Source organism: Marmota monax, unplaced genomic scaffold (genome assembly GCF_021218885.2).
Source record: "Marmota monax isolate L192 unplaced genomic scaffold, Marmota_monax_Labrador192_F-V1.1 WCK01_AAM20220418_F8-fsc00019, whole genome shotgun sequence".
Taxonomy (NCBI): domain Eukaryota; kingdom Metazoa; phylum Chordata; class Mammalia; order Rodentia; family Sciuridae; genus Marmota; species Marmota monax.
The window spans coordinates 22,846,959-22,870,957 of record NW_026695242.1 but is presented as its reverse complement, the minus strand read 5'-3'; the positions used below and the strand labels follow the sequence as shown (position 1 = coordinate 22,870,957).

Here is a 23,999-nt window from a genome sequence, read left to right as displayed (position 1 = left end):
AAGGGAAGGATGAGCGAGGAACAGATTTATGCATGAATGGCCTTAAAAATTTCTGTCTTATGTTTCATACAGTCTGATGAGTCTAAACTTTTTAATGAATAATTCCTGAGTATTTTCAACCTAAGGCCAAATGAATGGCAGTAGCAAATACCTTTAAAAAGAGAGTGAATTTAAAAAAGAAGAAAAAAAAATACCAATCTGAGGTAGCAAGAAAGATTTATTAAGATCAGTAATAGGGTCTTTTAGCTGTTGAGTGCTTTGCTATGCACTCATATTCACAAAAGTAAATGTAAAGTGAAGATAAAAGTTGGGCACAGTGGCACAGGCCTGTAATCCCAGCAGCTTTGGAGGCTGAGGCAGGAGGATCACAAGTTCAAAGCCAGCCTCAGCAATATAGCTAGGCCTATGCATCTTAGTGAGACCCTGCCTCAAAATAAAAATTAAAAAAGGGCTGAGGATGTGGCTCAATGGTTAAGCTTGCCTGGGTTAAATCCCTGGTGCCCCCCCTCCCCCCGAAAAAAAAATCCCTAAAATTGTGAAATGATGATAATGTTTACATTTAATTAATACCTTTTATATGTGGCAAATTATGAAATATGATTCAAAATAATTGAATCAATCACAAGGTAGTAGAATATAAAAATCTAATTTATGTGTACTGTATATGGTATGTATTGATAATAAGACATAATGCTATAAAATTTGTTTAAAATTTGTTTAAATTTTGTTTAAATTTGTAAATTTGTTTAAATTTAATAATTTTAGAGGGTTCTGATCTGTCTGTAACTTCCAAACCCAATATATGATCGTCTATGATATTATTAAATATAAAAAAAATATTGGGATAATGGTATCAATGGTATGGGAAGAAAAGAGAGTGGGAAACATACATAAAATGCAGTTTCTTGCTCTCAGGGATCTCTCAGAACCTAGCATACATTTATTTTCTGCATATTATGCCAAATTGTCTACAAGCCAAATTATTCTAGTTTCAGGTTAACAGTATAAAATAACCTGTGGTCCTTAGCTTTAAATTGCCTTAGCATAAAAGCTACTGATTCAGTAACAAAGTATACTGATCTAGAAGACAAGGGAGACTTTCAAATTCATACTAACTTACTGTATTTATTAGAATGAATATTAGATCATCCCAGTCAATCAACAGTATCTTTTAAAAATTCTTATTGTCCAGAAGAAATCCTTACAATCTGAGAAATAGTTAGGAATAGCAGTGGGTGAATTTATTGCATCAAGGCTTACTGTGAGGTAAGACATTACTAAACATGCTACTACCTCTGCCCTCTATAGTTTTCATTTGAAAGGCTTTGCCTATAAAATTGTGGTATTTGTGAGAAGACTTGTACAAATAATGAATTTATAAATATACATTTTTAAACTTAAAATGCATTTCTTGGAGGGCCATGCATACCTCTGGCCTCTGGAAGGGCTCTCTATGTAAAAGTTTCACACAAAATTAAAAAAAAAAATAAAAATTATTAAATTAAAATATGATGTCATCTGGTAGGGTGATAGAAAGGCAGGCATTTAAGTCCTCTTAAAAATTCAACTTTCATGTGGAATTAAATTAAATATGTCCTATTTAGTAGCCCAGTCAAATATAACCATTTGTTTTCTATGATTATTTACCTCAAGGAAGGAAAAAAGGATGGAAGGAAGTGGGGAGGGAAGGAGGGAAGGGGGAGAGAGATAAAGAAAGACTTAAATACTTAGGTAGAGATTTTGAAAGTGAATAATATTTGGGAAATAAAAATGTATTCTGAAGCAATTTAGTCATAGCCAAACTTTTAGACTCTGTACTTAATCCACAAGACTTATATTAACAAAATATTATTTAGAAGCAAAATGAATGATAATCATGTATTACAAGCCCATGAATAATGTTAACCCGAAAGGTACAATAAATAGCTATTTTCTATGTGAAACAAAACATTCACGGCAACAATTATTAAAACTCTCACCACTGAACTTTAAGTACATTAAACATTAAAACATTTGGAATGTATAAATGAATGCTTCTGTTTTTGTTCATTTTAAAAAAATGACAATTGTTGATAATGTCTGACCTGAAGGCAGATATTTATTATAACAGTCAAACATTGTAAAGTAAATTTCAAGTGTCACATATTCTACATAAATTACTGAGGAGTTACAAGTAGGCTCATAAACTTGCACAGAAGCAGAGAGATATTTCTTAGGGAAAAATTATATGTTGAAGACATTTCCACATGAATGTCCTAGGAAAAGGCATTTGTGGCATACTGTTCCATTACTTATGCTTCATAAAGAATGCAGCTTTCTAATTTAATTTAGCTGTGAACAGATTTCTTAGCAGCATAGTTTGTATTTTGAGAACATCTCTTAAGAATCATAGCTTGCAATGTATGGCAGTTCAGTGAAGAATAATCTGTAAACAAAATCTCCATCTATCAACAAAGGCCATTAAAGACCATAAAATAACCCATCCTTGACTGATTAATGCTGCTACTGAAAGGAATTTCAAGCCATTAACATCCAGAAAATATACTGCGGCTGTGGTTGCATTTATTATATAAATTACGTAGTTATGTGTGTTGGTATAGAGCAATGTTTTCTTAACCACCTCCCCACCCACATTAATTTAACATTTTTATAAAAAAGACATTCTAAAGAACACTGCATACCAATAGAAAGTAAATAACTCTATTTGCTCCCCAGAGGAAATGTGTGTGAAGGCAGGACTATTTATAATATATTAGGTGGCTAAATATTGGCTTAACACTTCTTATGCGTAACTCTATTATTTGCATATATTTATGCCACTAAAATAATTTCTCTAAATGTTGTAAAAATAAAACTTTATTTCCATTTGTATATTTTAATAGTTCTATGAATGATACTAAGGCAGTTTCATGGGAAAAACAGGCACTGGAAAATGTTAGTTGCTATTTTTTTTCCTGTTCTACTAGTTATATTGTCACTGACTCCTCCTCTTAGGTTTATGAATAACACCTCATCAGATCACAGCATTATAGAGTGAAGAGGCTTCATTCATCCTGATTATTTAAAAAACTTTTGTTTATAAATGCTATGTATCAACTCTTGAGCCCCGAAAACTACTGGCTTTTATTTGTCTAATGGACTTAATTCTATAACACGTCTTTAATATACCTCATATTTCAAAAATATTTTGAGTGTTTGATGCAAGACACTATCTAAACATTTAAACTAGATTATCTCATTCTACCAATGTAAGTCTAATGATATAGGTAGGTATTAAGCATTTTAGAGTAGAAAAACTCAGATTCGGGAGGTTAACTATATTTTCTAAGGACTCATCATCAATTATTATACACTGTTCTGTTTACATTTTTTCATTGCTTTTATCCAAAAACATTGACACACTTTTGTCTCCTTCTCTCTGTTAAACATTCTGGCCTATCCTAATTATCAATCAATAATTATCAATTATCAGTTATTTTTCCGCTGAGTACAATTCTGTTTTGCTGTACTATTTCTTTGGTATGACTTAGGTATAATGAAGATAATAATAAGAAGAATGAGAGACATGGAATCCAGGGGGAAGACTTTCCTGAAGATATGAAGAGAATGAGTTTGGAAATCAGCTTTTGTGTCTGAAGCCAAATAATGGTCAACAAATGAAACAGGTATACATTAGGACAATGGATTTGCTGGTAATATTTGAGAAATGTAAAAACATCTTTTTTTATTTTGTTTCATGTTTTTAGCCTGTTGGTGTTATTGCTATTGCGATTATATATATATATACATATATATATATATATATATATATATATATATATAGAGAGAGAGAGAGAGAGAGAGAGACAGAGAGAGAGAGACTATACAACACTTCTCTAGTATGGAACAATATCATTTCTATAGATTTTTTAAAATATCAAAAGTAAAACTGAAATAGGACATGGAGTACTAGATGATGCAGCATAAAAACCTATGTGAATACATTCTATGAATTAGAAGAAAGCCTTTATATTAAAAAAAACAATGGAATAAAAAATTAGGAAAGGAATCAGTAAGCAACATTTGGCAGCACACACATAAACAAGTGTACACACACAAATGCATGTACACTAGAACTATGTATAAAATTATAGCTACATACCAGTACAGTAGAAAATCTTGAAATATTTTAAATGTGACAATAATAATCCTGAGGTAACACTAAGGTAGAGGTTAGAAAAGTTCTAATGTTGAATCATTTAGGTCTATCATGATGCCCTGCCAGGACCAATATTTTGCTTTTTCTAAGAAGTTGTAAGATAGGTAATATATGCAAAATCCACTGGAAATGTTGAAAACTTCATTTTTAAAGGATTATTTTTAAGGCAATATTGCTCTTTAAAGGAATGTTAATGGCTTAAAAATTAATGCTTTTTGAAAGTTAAGAATTTTATCTTTTTGGAATTTTGAAGTAACTTGAATTTGAATAATTTTAATGTTTAAAATAACCACAAACCTATGATTTTACATTAACATTTATTTGCACTAACTGACCTAAACAATAAGGGCTTCAACAGAAGTAAGTGCAGATGAAGTGCTTGGTCACTGCAAATAAAGGTCTTGTCAGGGAACTGTCCTCATTCCTGAACCTTCTCCTTACACTTTCTTAACTCTTCCATGCTTGTCTACTAATTTCCCCCACCTGGAGGCAGGATGCTATGTAAGGAACTGGGTTTAGGATCAAAGAGTCCACCTTTCCTTTCTGAGTTCTGCTTGTTACTGCCTCTTCCTTGAAACTTTGTTTTCTCATCAGAAAGAACAAAGATAGTGTCTATCTAAGAACTGTAGTGAAAATAAAATGAGATAATATGCAGGATTTTCTTAGTTTAGTGCCTAACATATAATAAATATTCAGTAAATGCTTATTATTTTCTCTGTTTCTCGTTTGGGCTTGCATTTTCACTCATTTACTTTTCATAGAGTGTTGAGTGTGTATTTATTCATTCGCACAATGCATTCTAAATGTTCATCATCCTTGCTAAACATTAAAAGCACAGTGGAAAGTAGCATATCACCTAAAAGAATAAACATAAATTAAGTGATGGATTACATAATGAGAATTAACTTAGAATAAACATCCACTACAAAAGTACTTAAGGGATAAGAATTGAGTATATATGGTAGAAGATGGGAAGGTTGATTTCTATCAGAAACCATATGGCTGGAGTCTGTTGAGACATGAGATAAATCTCTTGTACTAGATATGAAGTGCCATAGAGGAGTATGTTCAATAGATTCTACTCTTGAGTTTCTTTAACACCTCCCTCCCTGAAAAGAAAAGAAGGGATCAGATGGAAAGAGAAAAACATTCTAAAGACAATCTAAAGGACAACAGAACAATAAAATAATTTGAATTGTATAATTTATAATGTTGATAAAAATCTGAAAAGCAATCATATTAATCAGTGAAACACACATATGTGAATTTATTATAAGCCAATTACTTTACATTTAGCTTGGTGCTTAGGATACAGGCATGAAGAAGACATCATTTATATCTGCACAAAGACCATGGATTTTCATTTTAATCATAGAGACAAAAATAAAATAAATGAGGGATTGCAGAATCACCTACCTACAAAAAACAAAGTGTGTGAATCATTTTAGGTTTTTAAATAAATGCATAAAATATTATCCCTTTGGCAAAAATTGCTCCCTCATTTATACTGAAGTATATAATTTTGTGATCTCTGACTTTTTATATAAATATGATTATAGAAAATAATTTCTCAAAAATAAAACTATTCCCATTGATAAATGGTCATGTACACTTGAACATGCTCTTGATGTCAATGAGATTACTGAGGTAGAGATGATGATAAACTAAAATTATCATACTTTATCTAAATCAGATAAGTCTACCCAGAAATCCTTAACTTATACAAGTCTAGGTTCAAATTTCTAAATTTATTTTATATTTTTAAAGTAAGATATATATCTAGCTAGGAACAGTGGCAAAGGCCTTTAATCCCAGCAACTAGGGAGGCTGAGGCAGGAGTTCAAAGCCAGCCTCAGCAACTTAGCAAGGCCCTAAACAAATTAGCAAATTAGCAAGACCCTGTCTCAGTAAATAAATAAATAAATAAATTAAAGTTTTTTAAAAGGGGGATAGGCTCAGTGGTTAAGCATCCCTAGATTCAATCCCTGGTATAAAATAAATAAATAGATAGATAAATAAATAAATAAATAAATAAATAAATAAATAAAATCTAGATTTTTTAATATGCAAAGGCTACAATGGAAGTTTCAATTCAAATATAGCAAATATTTCAATAAATAAAAATAAAATAAAAAATTCAATATTATGTCTGTGGTGGAATCATCCTTCAGTTTCCCAGTGTTTGATCCTATGTTAAAGGAATTATAACACAAAATAAAAGCAGGAAGGACAGCTCTATGGAACTACAGAAAGTCTGAAAGTACAGAAAGAACACTGAAACAAACTCTCCCTAAATTGTCCATAAAAGTTAGATCAGAAATAAAGAAAATATCCTAGATGGATAAATTTATGTAAAACCATAGAATTGTTCTTTTGGAGACCTTGAATTTTGCTGTGCTTATGTTTCTTGAAATGAAGACTTTTCAAGTGTATTTTATTTATCAGCATATGTTTTCTGAACTTATAGTACTGTAATCACCTGGTGTACTTGATAAAATTCATGTTTCCAGAGATGGTTCCAGTAAATCAAATATTTTTCATTGAATGTAGTAATCTGAATTTTTAAATAAATGCCTCTAATTAATTTTAATGAAAAATAAATGTTGAGCATTATACCAGTGAATTTACAGCAACCCAGGATCTTTCTTAGTGAGAAACCCTGAGCTGCACTTAAGAGTTATAGGAACCTCCAGGGACTAGAACTCATGAGATCTATATTTATAGCAAGTTTATCTAGGTGATATTAATATGTGTTCAGATATATTAATACTATATTATATTGCTTTAAACTCTTTATAATTTTATGCCCATTTTTACTACTAACACTTGAAAATTTGAAAACATATCAGTTTTTTTTTAAATCGTATTTCAAGCCCTATAAAGAGCTATTCTTTAAACTTGTTTAAATCCAGCAGGAAATTAGAATTTTGTAAGCCATTATATTACATTGAGTCATATAAGTACATATAGTACATATGAGTCATTATAGTACATTCATATTTATAATAAATTTCATTGCCTCTTTAAAACATGAATATTTGATAAAAATCATGAATGATCTAAGATTATAGCTGAGATTATTTCCAGTGAGATGGTCACTTACCAAATCATGGATAAAATTTCAGATTTTTCAAGATGATATATTTAACAAGCTTTAATTACCTAACCTCTCTGTGACTCTTTCTTTGAATGATAGCAAAATCATATTTTAGAAATAGTCTTACTGAGGACTAATTAACTTAAGATAAAGAGAATATATACTTTCACTGTATGTATGGAATATGACTACATCATAGGATCTCCCATACAGTAAGATTTTGTGACTTGGGTACTTGGATTTGAACTAAGTTTAAAAAAAAAATAGGTAAGAAACCTATAGCATTGAGGAATAACAAAATCTATAACATTACTTGTCATGACTAAATAATGTAAAGTAGACTGAACAGAAAAGACAGAGAATAAGAATAGGGAGGAGATGGGAGGTGCTGAGGAGTAGAAAAGCCATAGATCATCCAAATAAGCTTCTGAAATGAGTTTTTGGCCCAAATATACTTTCAGTTTTCAGGAGGTATCAGAAGGATAGTAGTTTTACATTTTATATATGTATGTCCCAGTTTAACATGATCTGAAGCCCAATTTTCTGAAGAATGCTATGAGGAGAGGTAATATATATTTTGCTATCTCTAATTTCTTACAAGCAAATTATGCATATTTCCTAAGCTCATGAATTGAGGTAGAAATGTATCTATCAAAATGACAAGATAGGCTTTTGTTTGGAGGAATGAACATACACATCCTTCCTTCCTAAAGGGATACTGGAGCCACAACAAAGTCCCCATCAAATTCTGCTCCTTCCTAATTTGATACATTTCCAATATACAGGCATTTTTGTGACTAATGAGTCTCGTGTTGGGATATGCATTGTGAGATAAAACCGAGGGGATGTTTTGAGTAAACTAATTCTTAACAATGATGAATAATTATGAAGCTATGATTCATCCTAGCTCTAATGATAAGAAAATGCAAGTAGCTTGCCTAACATAAAGTCTGCTACAGAGAACAACTCAACAAATGAGAGCTACTACTATTATGATTACTATTTCATTAGTCGTCTTTGAATAAATAGACACACTCTAACAACCTATATTTGTATTATCTAGTTGAACACGTGTGTCCGCACTCTGCTGTAGACTGGGAGAAATAATGAAAGGTATACATTATCTATTTCTACCATCAGAATAAACGATTATGCTGAAATATCATTCTAAGAGTAAATGTTAGTGAAATTTTCAAAAGACTATTTTGCCAACATAATCTTCTGTAAAGCAACTGTAAGGCTTTCCCGCCGCCACCCGCCCTCGCTGGCTCGCGCTCGCTGCTGCCCCCTTGCGTTCCCAGCCCTCTGCTGGCAGTTGGTTCTCTCTCATTAGTCAGCGATTGCCTCTGGAGATAATCTGTCCGGGTCTCTGACCTTGAGACTCATGGACAGGCGTTCTCTGAGCAAAGAGGCCAGACTCGAGTCACTGTCTGAACTTTTCATCTGGGAAATTCAAGGTACTTTCTACAACTTCTGTCATATAGGCCACGCCTTCTGCAGAATATGTGTAAGCTATGGCTGCCATCAAGAAGAAGCTGGTGAGTGTTGGTGATGGAGCAAGTGGCAAGACATGCTTGCTCATAGTTTTCAGCAAGGACCAGTTCCCAGAAGTATACGTGCCCACAGTGTTTGAGAACTATGTGGCAGATATCGAAGTGGATGGAAAGCAGGTAGAGTTGGCTTTGTGGGACACAGCTGGGCAGGAAGCGTATGATCGCCTGAGACCCCTCTCCTACCCAGACACTGATGTTATACTGATGTGTTTCTCCATCGACAATCCTGACAGTTTAGACAACATCATAAAAAAATGGACCCCAGAAGTCAAGCATTTCTGTCCCAGTGTACCCATCCTCCTGGTTGGGAATAAGAATGATCTTCGGAATGATGAGCACACAAGGCAGAAGTTAGCCAAGATGAAGCAGGAGCCAGTGAAACCTGAAGAAGGCAAAGATATGGCTAATGGGATTGGCACCTTTGGGTACACGGAGTGCTCAGCAAAGATTAAAGATGGAGTGAGGGCAGTTTTTGAAATGGCCACAAGAGCTGCTCTGCAACCCAGATGTTGGAAGAAAAAACCTAGGTGCCTTGTCTTGTGAAATCTTGCTGCAAGTACAGCCCTCAAGCGATTCATTTTGAAGTGCATGATTAATCTTAGTGCATGATTACTGGCCTTTTTCATTTATCTATAATTTACCTAAGATTACAAACCAGAAGTCATCTTGCTACCATTTATCTACTATTTAGAAGCCAACCATCATTATTAATGATGACCAACTCGCCTGACCTGCCAGGGTCCTTCTGACACTGCTCTAACAGCCCTCTCTTCACTCTACCTGGCACACCAGGGCTAATTCAAGGAATTTTTAAACTTCTTGTTGCTTTCTAGAAAGAGAAATGGTAAATTGTTGTGAATTGGGCTATAACTACTTTACAACTAACATGTCCTGCCTATCATCTGTCAGCTGCAAGGAACACTGGTGACTCATCCTGTTGGAGCTTTACTCCTCAGCAGATTTCATTGGCAGTGCTCTGGGTGGGCAGCCAGTTTTTTGAAAATGTACTCATCTGGAAAAACCCAAATCCAAGCAGCTGTGGCAGAGTGACAGTTCTTCAGTTTCATGTTAGTTACCTTATAGTACTGTGTAATTAGTGCCACTTAATATATGTAACCAAAAATAAATATATTTATCCCAGAGTAGATGTAGTATTTTTTTTGTATAATTGGATTTCCTAATAATGATATTCGTCATCCACAGAAAAGTGTATTTTTTTTAAAGAAAGTGTATTTGGAAATAAATTCAGATGGAAATTTTTTTTTAAATATACACAAAGACACACAGAGATGGCTATTCATAAAGACGTAAGCAGCATACTCTTCTGTATGAAAATAAAAACATATCTATACCCCATGATGATATCAAAGTATGTTTTCATTAAATTATACATCTTTATTAAAAGGAACTTTTCATATGAATTATTTCCTTTTTATTTTTGGTATATGCTCTTAATTATTATTTCTATTTTTTATTATGCAATGCTCCCTTTTACTTAGGAAAAAAAAAACAACAAGAATTTATCTTCAGTATTTATAGTTAAGAGCCTAGAAATAGTTCACATGTTATCCTACAGGCTTCATCTAACATAAAAAGTAGTTATGGTAACCATTGAAAACCAGTCCCCCAGCTGTGGGTACTGGGCCACACCTGTAACTTCAGCTGCTCTAGGGGCCAAGGCAGGAGAATCACAAGTTCTAGGCTAGCCTACACAACTTTGCAAGACACTGACTCAAAAAAAAAAAAAAAAAAGCCCTGGAGATGTATTTCAATAGAGCCCTTATTTGGCATGTGTGATGTACTGGGTTTAATTCCCAGTACTGGGAACAAAAACATGAAAAACATGAGTCTCCCTACCCCCAATACTAAATGATGATACTAAAATGAGCCCTGCCTCTCAGAATCAATACCTTTAAAGAGATTAATGATAGTACAACATCACCTTTCTTGGATAACAGACTATGAAAATGCCTGTATCAGAGGTGTTTTTTACTTTTAAAAAGGGTTTTAAATGAGAGTTGATAATTCATTGTGTTTGGCAGAGGAAATGATGAGAAAACCAAGGATAATTTCTTAATGGCATCAAGATAATCTTGAAAGCTGAGGAAAGAATTTAATTCAGGTATTACATGTATTAAAACTGATGGGAAAATTTATTTTTCCTTTCCTGTGTACTCTTGTAGCAAATTGCTCATGCTTTAACTAAATTCTAAATTGGGAGTGGGCAAGAGTGGGGGCCAGGCAAGAGCCCCAAAACACCAAAAGTCAACTATGATCGAAGTAAATGAGATGTAATTGCTTTGCAAAGTGACATTAAGACAAACACCTGCTTCCATTACCACTATAAATACACTTATACCTAATGATTATCATTATTAACAGATGACCACACCTAAGTTCTTAAACCTGAAAATTCTGGAAAATGCCAGAGAGTGGACCAAGTTTACAATATTGTTCTAGCTCATATTTGTACTTTTCTAAAGTTCTCAATTCTTTTCCTTCTAAAATTGTGACTGTTCTAAAGATAGGTTAGAAGGTATTGTCTAGGGCAGGAATTGGCAAACTATGGCCCACAGGATAAATCCAATTTATCATCTGATTTTTATAGAGCTGATAGGTTAAGAATGGATTTTATATTTTGCATAGTTGAAAAAGTACCAAGGAATAAGTATTTTTTTGATTTATGAAAATTATGTACAATTTAAATTTCATTGTCCATGATCTTACACTTTTATATATTGTTGATGGTTTTCATGCTACAGTAGCAGAGCTAAGTATTTACAAAAGAGACCATCTGGCTCACAAAGCATTAAATATTTACCTTCTGGTCTTTACAGAAGCTCTTGGTGACAGTACCCTGAGTTAGGGCATTATTATGAATATAAATAGATTTTTCATATGCTGTGAGGAAAATCATACACATGGACCATAAAGAGTAATGTAAGTTATTTAGGCAAAGTTTGATGAAATGTTTTTCTTTTGTTTTACAGTCACATCACATTGGAAAAATCTGATACAATGAATGAATCATTGAAGATCTATCATGGATCTATCATGAAGTAGGAGTAGTGAAATAAATGAAACCGAGTCTAAATGAAGCATGGGGGGGGGGATGATCGTGAAAACAAATTAAATGGGTTTGTTTCTGAAATTCAATTATTTCCACTCCTCACTGAAGGACAAGCATAATTAATGTGCCAGTGCATAGTCACAAGAAAACAATGCATCAGCATATTTAAAATTCTGAATGTCATCACTGTCTGCTTTTTTTGTGTGAAAGCTAGGTACCACATTTTATAACAGACGCCAATAAAGAACTAAGGCAAAACTGTCAGAAGTATGTAATTACAATAATCATAAGAGGATGGTTTTATTTTCAAATTCTAATATCTAATCTTTTCTACACTTTCTGTAAGATTATCTGGATTTTGCAAAAGAATTCTGTTTGCAAGGGCAATATGAACACCTTTTCCATATGATCCCTCCATCATCCTCTGTACCGAGAGTGTGTGCAAAAGACACTGTACCGTACCCTCCAAAAACTGAAAAAAAATCTAATTCTGCTTATACTGAAAATGTAAAAGTTAAAATATTCACTATCCTATTAGTCAATAAAGACAAAATACATGCTTTCTTTGTAGGACACCAAAAGAGTAGGCTCTCAAATGTGTGTTCCCTAAGGTTTATTATGTAGATAGAGAAAATTATTTTCATTTAATATTGTACACTTACAGTGCATTTTAAGTAAGCCCTGTGGACATAAATCTGATTCACTCATAAAAGCTAAAATTGGTTGTAATTATTTGATTAACAAAAGCAACATGTATCTAAAATGTATTAATGCTAGGACTTTTATTTCAAGTAAACGAACATCTATTGATTAGTGACCTTCCAAACCTGTGTTAGTAGCAATAATTACTATAATTAATAAAATAAATCCCCTAGTGCATACTAAACAGTTTGATTTATTAAATATACTGATATCCACATACTCCTCCAAGATTATTTTGCCAGGAGCATTTACTTTATGTAATCCTGTAAATGTGTATGTTTATTATCTGTTGATTGAAAATGATCACATTTTAAAAGGAAAAGACAAATGTTATGGTGTGTGTGAACACCAAATTTACTAGAACTTCAAACTATATGAAATTTATAGGAGGTTCATTTTCCTGCATTCACTAACTTTCCTATAACGGATATTTTAAGCAAATAACCCAGCCTTTTCTCTGCCTAGGAATACCCAGTCTCTTACTCATTTTCCCATATAAAAAATCTGAAAAGAAGATTACCTTTTTTTCCCCCTTTTAAATAGTACAGTTCTCCAGCATTGGTTTTATATAATTTGTCATCTTTGTTCCTCAAATCACAAACTTCTCTGTACAATATCATCTTTTCTTAGCTGGAACCACAGATGAATAAACAAAGAATCACATAGAAAATATAATAAAAACTAAAACAGAGAGATGAAAAAAGATGCCTTCAAGAACAGGCAGTCAAGGACAGAAAAAATTAGACGAAGAGGAATGGATTGGCAATGTTGAATATTTTAAGAAAAGGGAAAAAAAAGGTCTTGTCTTTTTTGTTTGATTGTTTATATTATTTTTCTATTTTAAGTTTTTTATTTATGATTCATACAGAATAATTTCACATGTTCATAGGATATCTTGTGATATTTTAAACATGTATTATTATGTAATGATCATATCATGATAATTAGTGTATTTGTTACCTTAAACATTTAGCATTTCTTTGGGGTAAGAACATTCAGAATCCCCTTTTCTAGCTTTCTTAAAATATGTGATATCCCATTATTTGTTACAATCAGCATATGGCATATGCTGGTGTTCAGCACATGGTCTTCCTACTTTTGTAAACAGTGACCAATCTCTGCTCATGCTCCTCTCCTCCCTGCCCTTCTCAGTCTCTGGTGACCATAATATAACATTTTATTTCTATAAGATCAACTTCTTGTATATTTCATAAATGAGATCAGGCAGTATTTGTCTTTCTTGACACAGTGTCCTCCAGTTTACAATCTATATTATCACAAATGACATGATTTCATTTTTAATAGCTAAAGAGTATCCCAGTGTACACAGATATGAATATATATATATATATATATATATATATATATGTATATATATATATATATATATGTATATATATATGTGTGTGTGTGTGTGTGTACATGTATATGTGTATGTGTATGTGTGTGTGTGTATAATTTTTTTATTTATGCATTCATGTATTAATGGAAATTTAATTTGATACCATGTATTGGCTATCCTGAATAGTCCTTCAATAAACATGGGAATGCAGATCTTTCTTTAATTTCCTCTGGACATGTACCCAGAAACTAGACTGCTGGATTATATAGTAATTCTATTCTTAATTTTGTTTTAGGAAGGTCCATATTATTTTGTGTGATAGAAGCATTTTGTAGTAGTACTTTCTTCTCCAATCAACACTTATTATTTTTGTCTCATATATCATAGCTATTACAACAGGTGTAAAGTCATATCACATTGTGACTTTAATTGCATTTTCCAGAGGATTTGAACATTTCTAAACAAATAGCTGTTGACCATTTGTACGTTTTTTTTTTTTTTTTTGTTGTTGTTGTTGTTGTTTGTATTTTCTTTGAGAAATCTATTTTGTTAATTTGCCCATTTTAAAAATTGTGCTATTTGTCTTCTTGTTATTTTGTTATTTGACTTCATTATATTTATTATATATTTTGGTCACCACAATGTGCATTGCTTACCAGATATATAGTTTGCACATATTTTTCCTACTGTATAAGTTGTTTCTTTTCTCAGTGAATTTATTTTGTTGTTTTTCAGCTTAACATAATCCTATTCATTTATTTATTTTGTTTTTGTTGTCCAGGTTTGTGCTATCATACATAAAATGTTATTGCCCAGATCAATGTAATGGAGGTTTTACTCTTTTTTTTCCCCGTATTTTCACAGTACCAGGTATACCTTTAAGTCTTTAATCAATTTTGCACTGGTTCTTGTGAATTATGTGAGATAACAGTCTACTTTTATTCTGCATGAGGATATTCACTTTTCCAAGGGCCATTTATTGAAGAGACTATCCTTTCCCTGTTTATGTACTTGGAGACTTTGTCTAAATTTAGTTGGCATTTTTGAAATTTTAAAGCATGTTCTTCTTTTTCTTGATTTCCTTTTCACATAGCTTGCTGTTAGTGTATAAACATAGTATTGATATTTTATCCTGAAAACTTACCAAATTGACTTACAAGTTCTAACAAGTTTTTGGTGGAATTTTTAGGGTTTTCTTTACGTTAAATTATATTTATCTGAAAACAGGGATAATTTAAAATTCTTTTCCAACTCAATCGCCTATTATTTTTTTCTGTTGCTAAACTGCTCTCCCTAGGACCTACATTGTAAAGAACTGATCAGAATAGAATCCTTGTATTGTTACAGACCTTAGAGAAAAAGCTTTTAACTTTTTCACATTGAATTTGTTAGCTATAGATTTGTCAGAATTGCCCTATATAGTGTTGAGTTAGATTCTTTTAATATTTAATTTGTTGATAATTTTTTATCATGAAAAGATATTGAATTTTGTTCATTCTTCTACATATAATAATTTTTTGGTCCTGTATTCTGTTAAAATGATGGATTTCATTTATCGAATTATACATGTTGAACCATCCTTGCATCACTGAATGATTCAATTCTGACTGTGGTGAGTGTGCTATTTAATTCATTTTTCTAATATTTTATCAAGAATTTCTGAGCTATGCTTAGGAGGGATATTGGTGAGATGACTTTTAATAATATCATGTTTTTTCAGCATGATTTTCATTTTACATAATTTCATATTTAATTGATCATCATACATTCTTTCTCTGAGAACTCTGAAAACTCACGATTTTGGGGGATCTGATTTTATCAGTTGGTTTTGTCTACTAACTCACATCTATGGTAGATGAAGTTTAATGAATTGTGAATTCATATTCTGAAAGTCTTTATCTGAGGAATTCTTAGGCATTGATTAATTATACACATCCCTTTCAAAAAAATTTCTCTTTTTAAAATAATTATTTTAATTGATGAATAAAAATGTGTATATATTCATGAAGCACAACATATGTTTTGAAGTATAAGCATATATTGCAAAATCACCAAATTAAGTTAACATATCCATTATATCACTTCTAAATTTTTGTGGTAAGAATATTTAAACTATAATAACAGTAATTTTCAAGTACATTATATTGCTATTAGCTGTAGTCTAGTTCTATCAACTCTATGAGAGAAACACCCATTTGTCTACACTCAGACATACACTCATTTACATACACATGTAGTACTACAAATATAGGATAGAAAACAGATTGGTTTAGTATTACTTAATAATTATTGAGAATTATTTATAATTATATGAGTAACTATTTAAGCTAAGTTTGAGTGAAAGCTTTAAATAGGATGGCGATCATTTAGTGCCACATCTTAGTAACTTCTTTATTAGTATTGTTCTTATGAGAAAAAAGTTAATTCTAAATTACATTAAGATTGTTAACTGCTATATCTCTATATCTTATTTGTCAAATAATTCAGCTTTCCTAAATATTTTTTAGAGTTTAATATTTTTGAGTTTAATGGAACTTCAGCACATGTGTTGGAAAAAGATGTTAGTTGGAACAGTATATAAGTTTCTTTAACATATAAGGAACACAACATGGGGTAGTTTCTGAATAAATGGTTTTTGTCATTTTTAACCTACTTACCTGCTTTTATATGGCAATATCCATACTGACTATAGGCTATTACCTATTCTATGTTTTGCTCAGAAACCCACACACAACTTAGACGGAAAAGTTGACTTCAATGGCAACAGATGTAAGATTTTTTTCTTTTTATTTCTTCCTTTTTATTTATATATGACAGTGGGATGCATTACAATTCTTATTACACATATAGAGCACATTTTTCATCTCTGGTTATATACAAAGTATATTCACAGCAATTCGTGTCTTAATATATGTACTTTGAATAATAATGATCATCATATTCCATCATCATTTATAACCCCCCCTTCCCCTCCAACCCCTCTGCCCTATCTAGCGTTCAACGTCCATTCCTCCCATGCTCCCTATCCTATCCCACTATGAATCAGCATCTTTTATCAAAGAAAATATTCAGCATTTGTTTGTTTGTTTGTTTTGGTATTGGCTAACTTTACTTAATATTATCTTCTCTAACTCCACCCATTTACCTGCAAATGCCACGATTTAATTCTCTTTTATTGCTGAGTAATATTCCATTGTGCATATATGCCACATTTTTTTAATCCATTCATCTATTGAAGGGCATCTAGGTTACCTCCACAGTTTAGCTACTGTGAATTGTGCTGCTATAAACATTGATGTGGCTGTGTCCCTGTAGTATGCTGTAGTCTTTTGGGTATAGACTGAGAAGAGGGATAGCTGGGTCAAACAGTGGTTTCATTTCCAATTTTCCAAGAAATCTCCATACTGCTTTCCATATTGGCTGCACCAATTTGCAGTCCCACCAGCAGTGTATAAGTGTACCTTTTTCCCCACACCCTTGTCAGCACGTATTTTTGTTTGTCTACATAATAACTGCTATTCTTACTGGAGGGAGATGAAATCTTAGATTTGGTTTTGATTTGCATTTCTCTAATTGCTAGTGATGAGGAATATTTTTTCATATATTTGTTGATTGATTTTATATCGTCTTCCAAGAGGTGGCTGTTTAGGTCCTTGGCCAATTTATTGGTTGGGTTATTTTATTTAATTAATTTATTTATTTGGTGTTTAGCTTTCTGAGTTCTTTATATACCCTAAAGATTAGTGTTCTATCTGATGTGTGAGGAGTAAAGATTTTCTCCCAAGATGTAGGCTGTCTATTCACCTCATAGATTGTTTCTTTTTCTGAGAAGAAACTTTTCAGTTTGAGTTCATCCCATTTATTGATTTTTGGTTTTAATTCTTGTGCTATAGGAGTCTTATTAAGGAAGTTGGGGCCTAATCCCACATGATGGAGATTAGGATCTACTTTTTCTTCTATTAGACACAGGGTCTCTGGTTGTATTCCTAAGTCCTTGATCCATTTTAAGTTGAGTTTTGGGCATTTCTATGGATATAAAGAGCACGGGATTGCTTTTCATTATATTGTGTGCATTTTTTTCCCTCTTCCAATTAGCAATAGAGGTATTCGTTCTTCCTGAGAGGATGAGAGAGGCAGATGGCCAGGATATTAAATCAAATGGAGGAGGACTTCCCATTGGCAAGGTCAAAATCGCTTTTTTTTTTTTGGTCAACTTCACAGTGAATTCTTATTTAAGCACAAAGCACCATCATTTATCTCTTGGAATGTTAGTACTTTGCAAAAAAATTCATCAATTATGGTAAACTAAAGTTTTAATTTTTTTTAATTTTAATTTTTGTGAAAATTATCTATATTTGGATATTTTTTCCAGTGCTGTCAATGAGTGACAAAAGGATAAAGAAAAACAAGTCAGTGGAAATATAATTATAATGTCCTAGAACTTAATATTCTAGGACTTTGTCATTTGTGGATTAAAGAAACTATCAAAGTTGGGGTAAAAATCAACATATTAAAAAGTGTAAAGCAAAAATATACTAGGGGATATATTTAATCTTTTAATAGCCATATAGCAACATTCTAATTTTAAAAGAACATTTACTATGACATTTTCCTCGTAGATAATATTTCAGAAAACTAAAATAAAATTTGATTAACTGTCAGTTATCTGTAATAATTTTTGGAATGTCATAAGTTGTAGCTAAAAAATATTATTAGGAATTTGATGGTTGTATAACTTTTCCTCAAAGAAATTAAGGTAAATGTAAACTTTTAGAATTTATATGATTTGTACTTTTTCATATATTAGATAAAGATTTTTTAATAATAAAAATAATTGATTAATGATTTAAATAAGTATTATGGAGTTGAGATATTTTTAACATTCATATTTTCACATGACCATCAGATTAATTAACACAAATTTGTTGATATACTTGTAGATATGCAACTTGCACATTTAGCAATGTGATGAGACTCAGGCTCAATTTTATCTAGGTGTAAAATTGAAGTGCATGGTCACATTGGGAAGCTAAATACTAACAGGTTCAAGAAACAAAGAGGTTATAAACAGTTCTATCAAAGAGGGCACACCAGAAATAAAAACTGAATCCATGTTAAAGGATTCAAATAGGCAGGTTCAAAAATAGCAAGCAGTTACTTTCAGAACCTGACAATGGAAATTCACTGAAACAGATGGAGAAAATCTTAACAGAAGGCTGACAACCCAGTTCACAGGCCGAAAAAAAAGAAAGAAAGAAAGCAAAATAGTTGTCCTTAATGGCAAACTACCAGGGTATTAGAGAAAGAATATCATAGGAAAACTCTACATAAAGACAACAAAACGGAATTCTTACTTTTAAGTTCTGATCAAAGGCAAAAGCAAGTAATTCAGCATGGTAAGTGTCATGCTTTGTGCAAGGTAGGCATAGCAGAGAGGAAATAACTACATGAGATAAAGATGAATTGAAGCTTCTAGGGGAAGATGTCTGAGCTGGCTCTTAAAATGATGTTTAGGGGGCTGGGGTTGTGGCTCAGTTGTAAAGCGCTTGCCTAACACATGCAAGGCCCTGGGTTCAATCCTCAGCACCACATAAAAATAAATTTTAAAAAAGGTATTTTGTCCAATTACAAATAAACAAATAAAGGATTTATGGGAACTGTCCAGGTGAGATGATAGACTAGCTTCATGAAAGGTACCAAGACATGACATGCATGTTCTCTTTGAGTAACTCTATGTTGTTTAGGATATTTGGTAATCAGGTAAAAATTGATAGTAGGTAAGTTTGAGTAAGAAATCAGGGTATATTATGAAGTTCTTATTGCCTAGGGTAGAATGTTTATGTTTGAGTTATGTTTTAAATTACTATTTGTTTTTTTCAGAAAGAGTACTATAGAAAAAATAATGCAGTTTGATGAGGCAGCGAAATCATGTAGGAGACTACTATCTTTGACAGAACAATAGAAAATGAATATCTTAGCTAATGAAATAGCAAGACATATCAGATGACTAATAAAATATATAAGTAATAAGTAGAATCAGAGTTACTGCAGAAATAAAACCAGTTTGCACCCTAAAAGTTTGGCTCAAGTAATCCTGTAGAATGTGAATGTATAAAGGAGTGTGGGAAGAATAATGATTATCTAATTTTAGACATCAGTTGAATGTCTATAGGATAAACAATTTCAAAATGTCAAAAGCAACCTGAAATAATTTCACATTAAAAGTCAACTCATTCACTTAAATCGCACAGGAGTTTAGTGTACTGTCTGTCAATTTCTATTAAAGTTTTTCAATTTGATATATCTTGTATCTTCTCATATTTTTTTTATTTTGACTTAAAGGAGTTTAATCTCTCACAATGAATAAATATTACCATCATGGGTTCTAAGACAAGTATAATCCTATTGACATATTTTATTCATTCCTTACATGCACATTCAATCCTGGAAACATTACAAGTTCAATAGTTACCCAAAAGTTATCCCATACAGTTAAAACTTAACATTGTAAAATAATTACAAAGGGCACCCATGGACATTGAAGTTCTGAAATGAATAACATTTCTTAGGTCCTTATGTTTTTCTAGTAATGGTCATGAAAATTATTATTGCTTTTCCCCACTCTGTCAAAGCCTTATGTATGAGCCATGGGCACTAGAAAATGACTGCTTCTGATCCTAGCAATAGCACTAGCCACACTTACCCTTAAAGCAGGGATTTAAGACTGCACATTTACATAGGTAAAAATAGTAAGTGGAAATTACTTTTTGAATTCACATATATTTTATTCTTTTGCAATTATAAATTCATTTGACAGGAATTTGGCTAAAATGTATTTTTTTCATTTCTTCTAATATTTATTTCTTCTAATTATCATAAGTAGCAAGTTCAGAATAAAGCCATGATTTTTTCTTCAGAATTTGGATGTGTAATGAGTCTTAGATAATACTGTATAATATTTTGTTTTTTTTTAATTAGCATGAAAAAATGTCAAGTTGTCTTTTTGGTGAGAAAGAAACAGTATCATATTTTGGTCTTTTAATACCAAGACTTTAGGGCTGGAGACAGCTCAGTGGTAGAGCACTTGCCTAGCATGCATGAGGTCCTAGGTTTCAACCTACCACTGCATTAAAAAAAAAGACAGAAAGTTCATCTTATTAAGGACAGTAAGCTATATGAGCTTATTTTTATTAATTGAAATGTGAATCATCTTAGAAATCCAATTTCTTAATAGGATGAAGCTGAGATACTTTGGTTTTCAAACATTAAGATTTTGTGAACAATTATTGGTAAATGTATTTATTGTTTATTCTTGATTAATAGTTACACATTAAGCTCCATGAGGTACCTGATACTTTTTGTTACTATCATGGGAAGATTTGGAAATTGTTCGTGGTTTATATGGTGACTATACAAAGTAGGATCTCATAAAGTTAAATCACATGTATTAATTTAGGAGAACAGATTATAGTGATTTCTAGGAAGGAATCATGGATGCATGTTTGAGATGCTTAAAAATCTTTTTAAAAGCCCACAGAATATCATATGTTTAAATTATAAAGAGTCATAAGGCAATAAAATATTTTTTTTGTTCAGGCTTGAGGTCTATTGTTAATTCTATATACCTATTCTCTGTATAAATATTTTTATTTATTTATTTTTATTATATATGATAGCAGAATACATTACAATTTTCATTACCTATATAGAGCACAATTTTTTATATCTCTGGTTGTATACATAGTATACTCACACCAATTTATGTCTTCATACATGTACTTTGGATAATAACAATCATTACATTTCACCATCATTAATTACCCCATGTCCCCTCCCTTTCCAAATATTTATATATACATTAGACTAGTTAAATAAATTATAGTGGATTTGGCTTACACCATTTTTTAAACTCATGGTTTATAATGGAAGGATAAAAGAGAAAAGAAATATGTGGTTAAAAGATTTAGAGTTCACTAGGTATTTTACAAGAACGAACATTAAAAATATTACAAAACATAAAAGTGCTGATGTGTTTGGTGAATTCCTGACTGATTTCCATCTAGCTACTCTATTTAGTTTTAGTTTGGGAAAAAAAAATTGTACTTGTCTAAACAAAAAAATGAGTATAAATTTGCCAGGTGGCACTTTGGGAAAAACAACGTAACTTTTTATATTTGGCAGACCATTACCTATAAATTTTAATTAATATTTGCATGTGTACAAAAATTAAGAGTATTTTGATATTAAAGTAATTTGTAGAAGTATATTAAAGTTGAAGAAATGCAATATCCAGTATGAAGTAGAAGATTCATAAGATATAGTTTGAGGATAAGAGCAACTTTATTTTTTCTTCTATTCTATGGAAGACTATAAAACAAGAATTTGAGACTGCTCCAAGATTTGATAAAAGAAATAGCAGACTGGTCCATTAATCACTTTTCTGAAATCTCCCAATCTAGAAATATTCCAAAGATGCCAAAATCAATCTGGATCCTGTTTCAAAAGGATTTGGACAGTAAGTTTTGAGGAAAAGATATTAAGGAAGATTTGGGGGGAAAGATTCCTACTTTATAAATTAACTAGGATAAGAATGAGATAATCTGCATTCTACTAATTAGAACATGGGGAAAAATCAGGGAATGAAAAGTATGTACCTGTCTGTACAAATAAAATCGTAACCTCATGAAAACTTCTGGTTACCAGACTATACTCTGATTCTTAATTCTAAATTGCATTTGGCCCAATACCATGGTGGAGTACAGAGATTGAAACACTTACAGTAAATGAGATAAATTTCTGTAAAAGGAGTTAGATCTGCATTTATTTATTTGTTTGTTTGTTTGTTTATAGAATGACCTAAATAAGGGAGTCTATGTGAATCTGAAAGTCACAGAGACAAGAAAAAAAAAAGTAAAGGAGCATCCATAGGAGATTTTCTTCTTCTGAATGCCTGTCTTTGGGAACATTCTTTAGGAAAATGCAAACAGATATTGCACTGTGAATAGAACTTGTACTTTTCTTTACCATCTAAGTTTTTAATTATTTTATTATTGCTCTAAATATTCAATAGACAAATTTGCGTGATCTTGAAAGTTTGATGAAGTTATTTTGCAAAATTAAGGAGCAGTGGCATCATCAAAGGGTAAACAAAGAAGGTTGGTTGTTTTATCATATTACTTCTCAGCTCAGACAAATAAATAGTCAATTGTGTGGACCAAGTCTGAATTCATGTAGGAGCTATGGGCTATACTGAGCAATGTAGAGTCAAGAACTCTTTGATTCTAGAGGAATAAGTTTGTGTGAGGACAGAGGCAAAAGGCAAAAGGATGAAATGAAAGAGAATAAATTCTCCTTCACCATGCAAATATTTCCTTGTGAAGGAAATGAGAGTCTCTATGATCTCTGTTATTACAAGATGCTCGTACACCAGTCCTGCATCTGCTTCCTGTTCTGGGAGCCATTCCTCAACTTCACACATTGCTTGCATACTTTTAATTTCTTGCATCCATAGCTGATGGACTAAGTTGAATTCTCATACATGTTTATCAGCAGCAACCTTATTTTCTTTTCCTTATCATTGTGTATTTATTTCTAATTGATTTTTATTGGTGCATTATAATTCTACATATTAAAGGGATTTATTATGTGATATTTATATACCTATATAACAACTTGATCTACCTCATTACTTTATTCTTATCAAGAACAAAAAGAACATTGCCTTTCAAGCAAATAGAACATTTTAAAATTGAAATTATAAGATGCTGTCATTGATTTCTATACTTAGGAATGCTATTTTATAGTCTATCAATATAACAAAAAAATTAGAAACAAAGTCTCAAATATTTTTTCATTGACCTCCCCAGCTGTTGCAATTTGTCATAACTATGGAAAATGAATAATATTTTATGTATTTTAATTCTTGAAGGTCATATAAATTCTTGGACATATTATATTATATCAAAATTATATACATTTTAATTTGTAAAATAGAGAATTATTTGTTGTTCTAAGAGGTGGTTGTGCTCTTCATATAT

At 31.7% G+C, this 23,999-nt stretch overlaps 2 protein-coding genes and 1 pseudogene across 6 annotated transcripts in view; 2 read left to right on the top strand and 1 right to left on the bottom strand.

Moving 5' to 3' along the window:
• LOC124075944 (large ribosomal subunit protein eL22-like) overlaps window positions 1–3,636 on the top strand; it is a 34,557-nt pseudogene extending 30,921 nt beyond the window's left edge.
• The window catches only part of Pcdh15 (protocadherin related 15), a 1,685,700-nt gene that overhangs the window by 698,648 nt on the left and 963,053 nt on the right, over window positions 1–23,999 (bottom strand). The window lies entirely within an intron of this gene.
• Window positions 8,810–9,391, top strand: LOC124076118 (transforming protein RhoA-like). 3 transcript variants are annotated; one of them, XM_046419918.1, is made up of 2 exons: window positions 8,810–8,938; window positions 8,999–9,391. In XM_046419918.1, exons 1-2 carry the CDS (start codon window positions 8,810–8,812, stop codon window positions 9,389–9,391), a joined length of 522 nt encoding a protein of 173 aa, XP_046275874.1. The 3 variants fall into 3 exon arrangements, with proteins under 3 accessions (XP_046275874.1, XP_046275875.1, XP_046275873.1); XM_046419919.1 differs by having other exon boundaries at window positions 8,810–8,965; window positions 9,218–9,391; XM_046419917.1 differs by having other exon boundaries at window positions 8,810–9,391.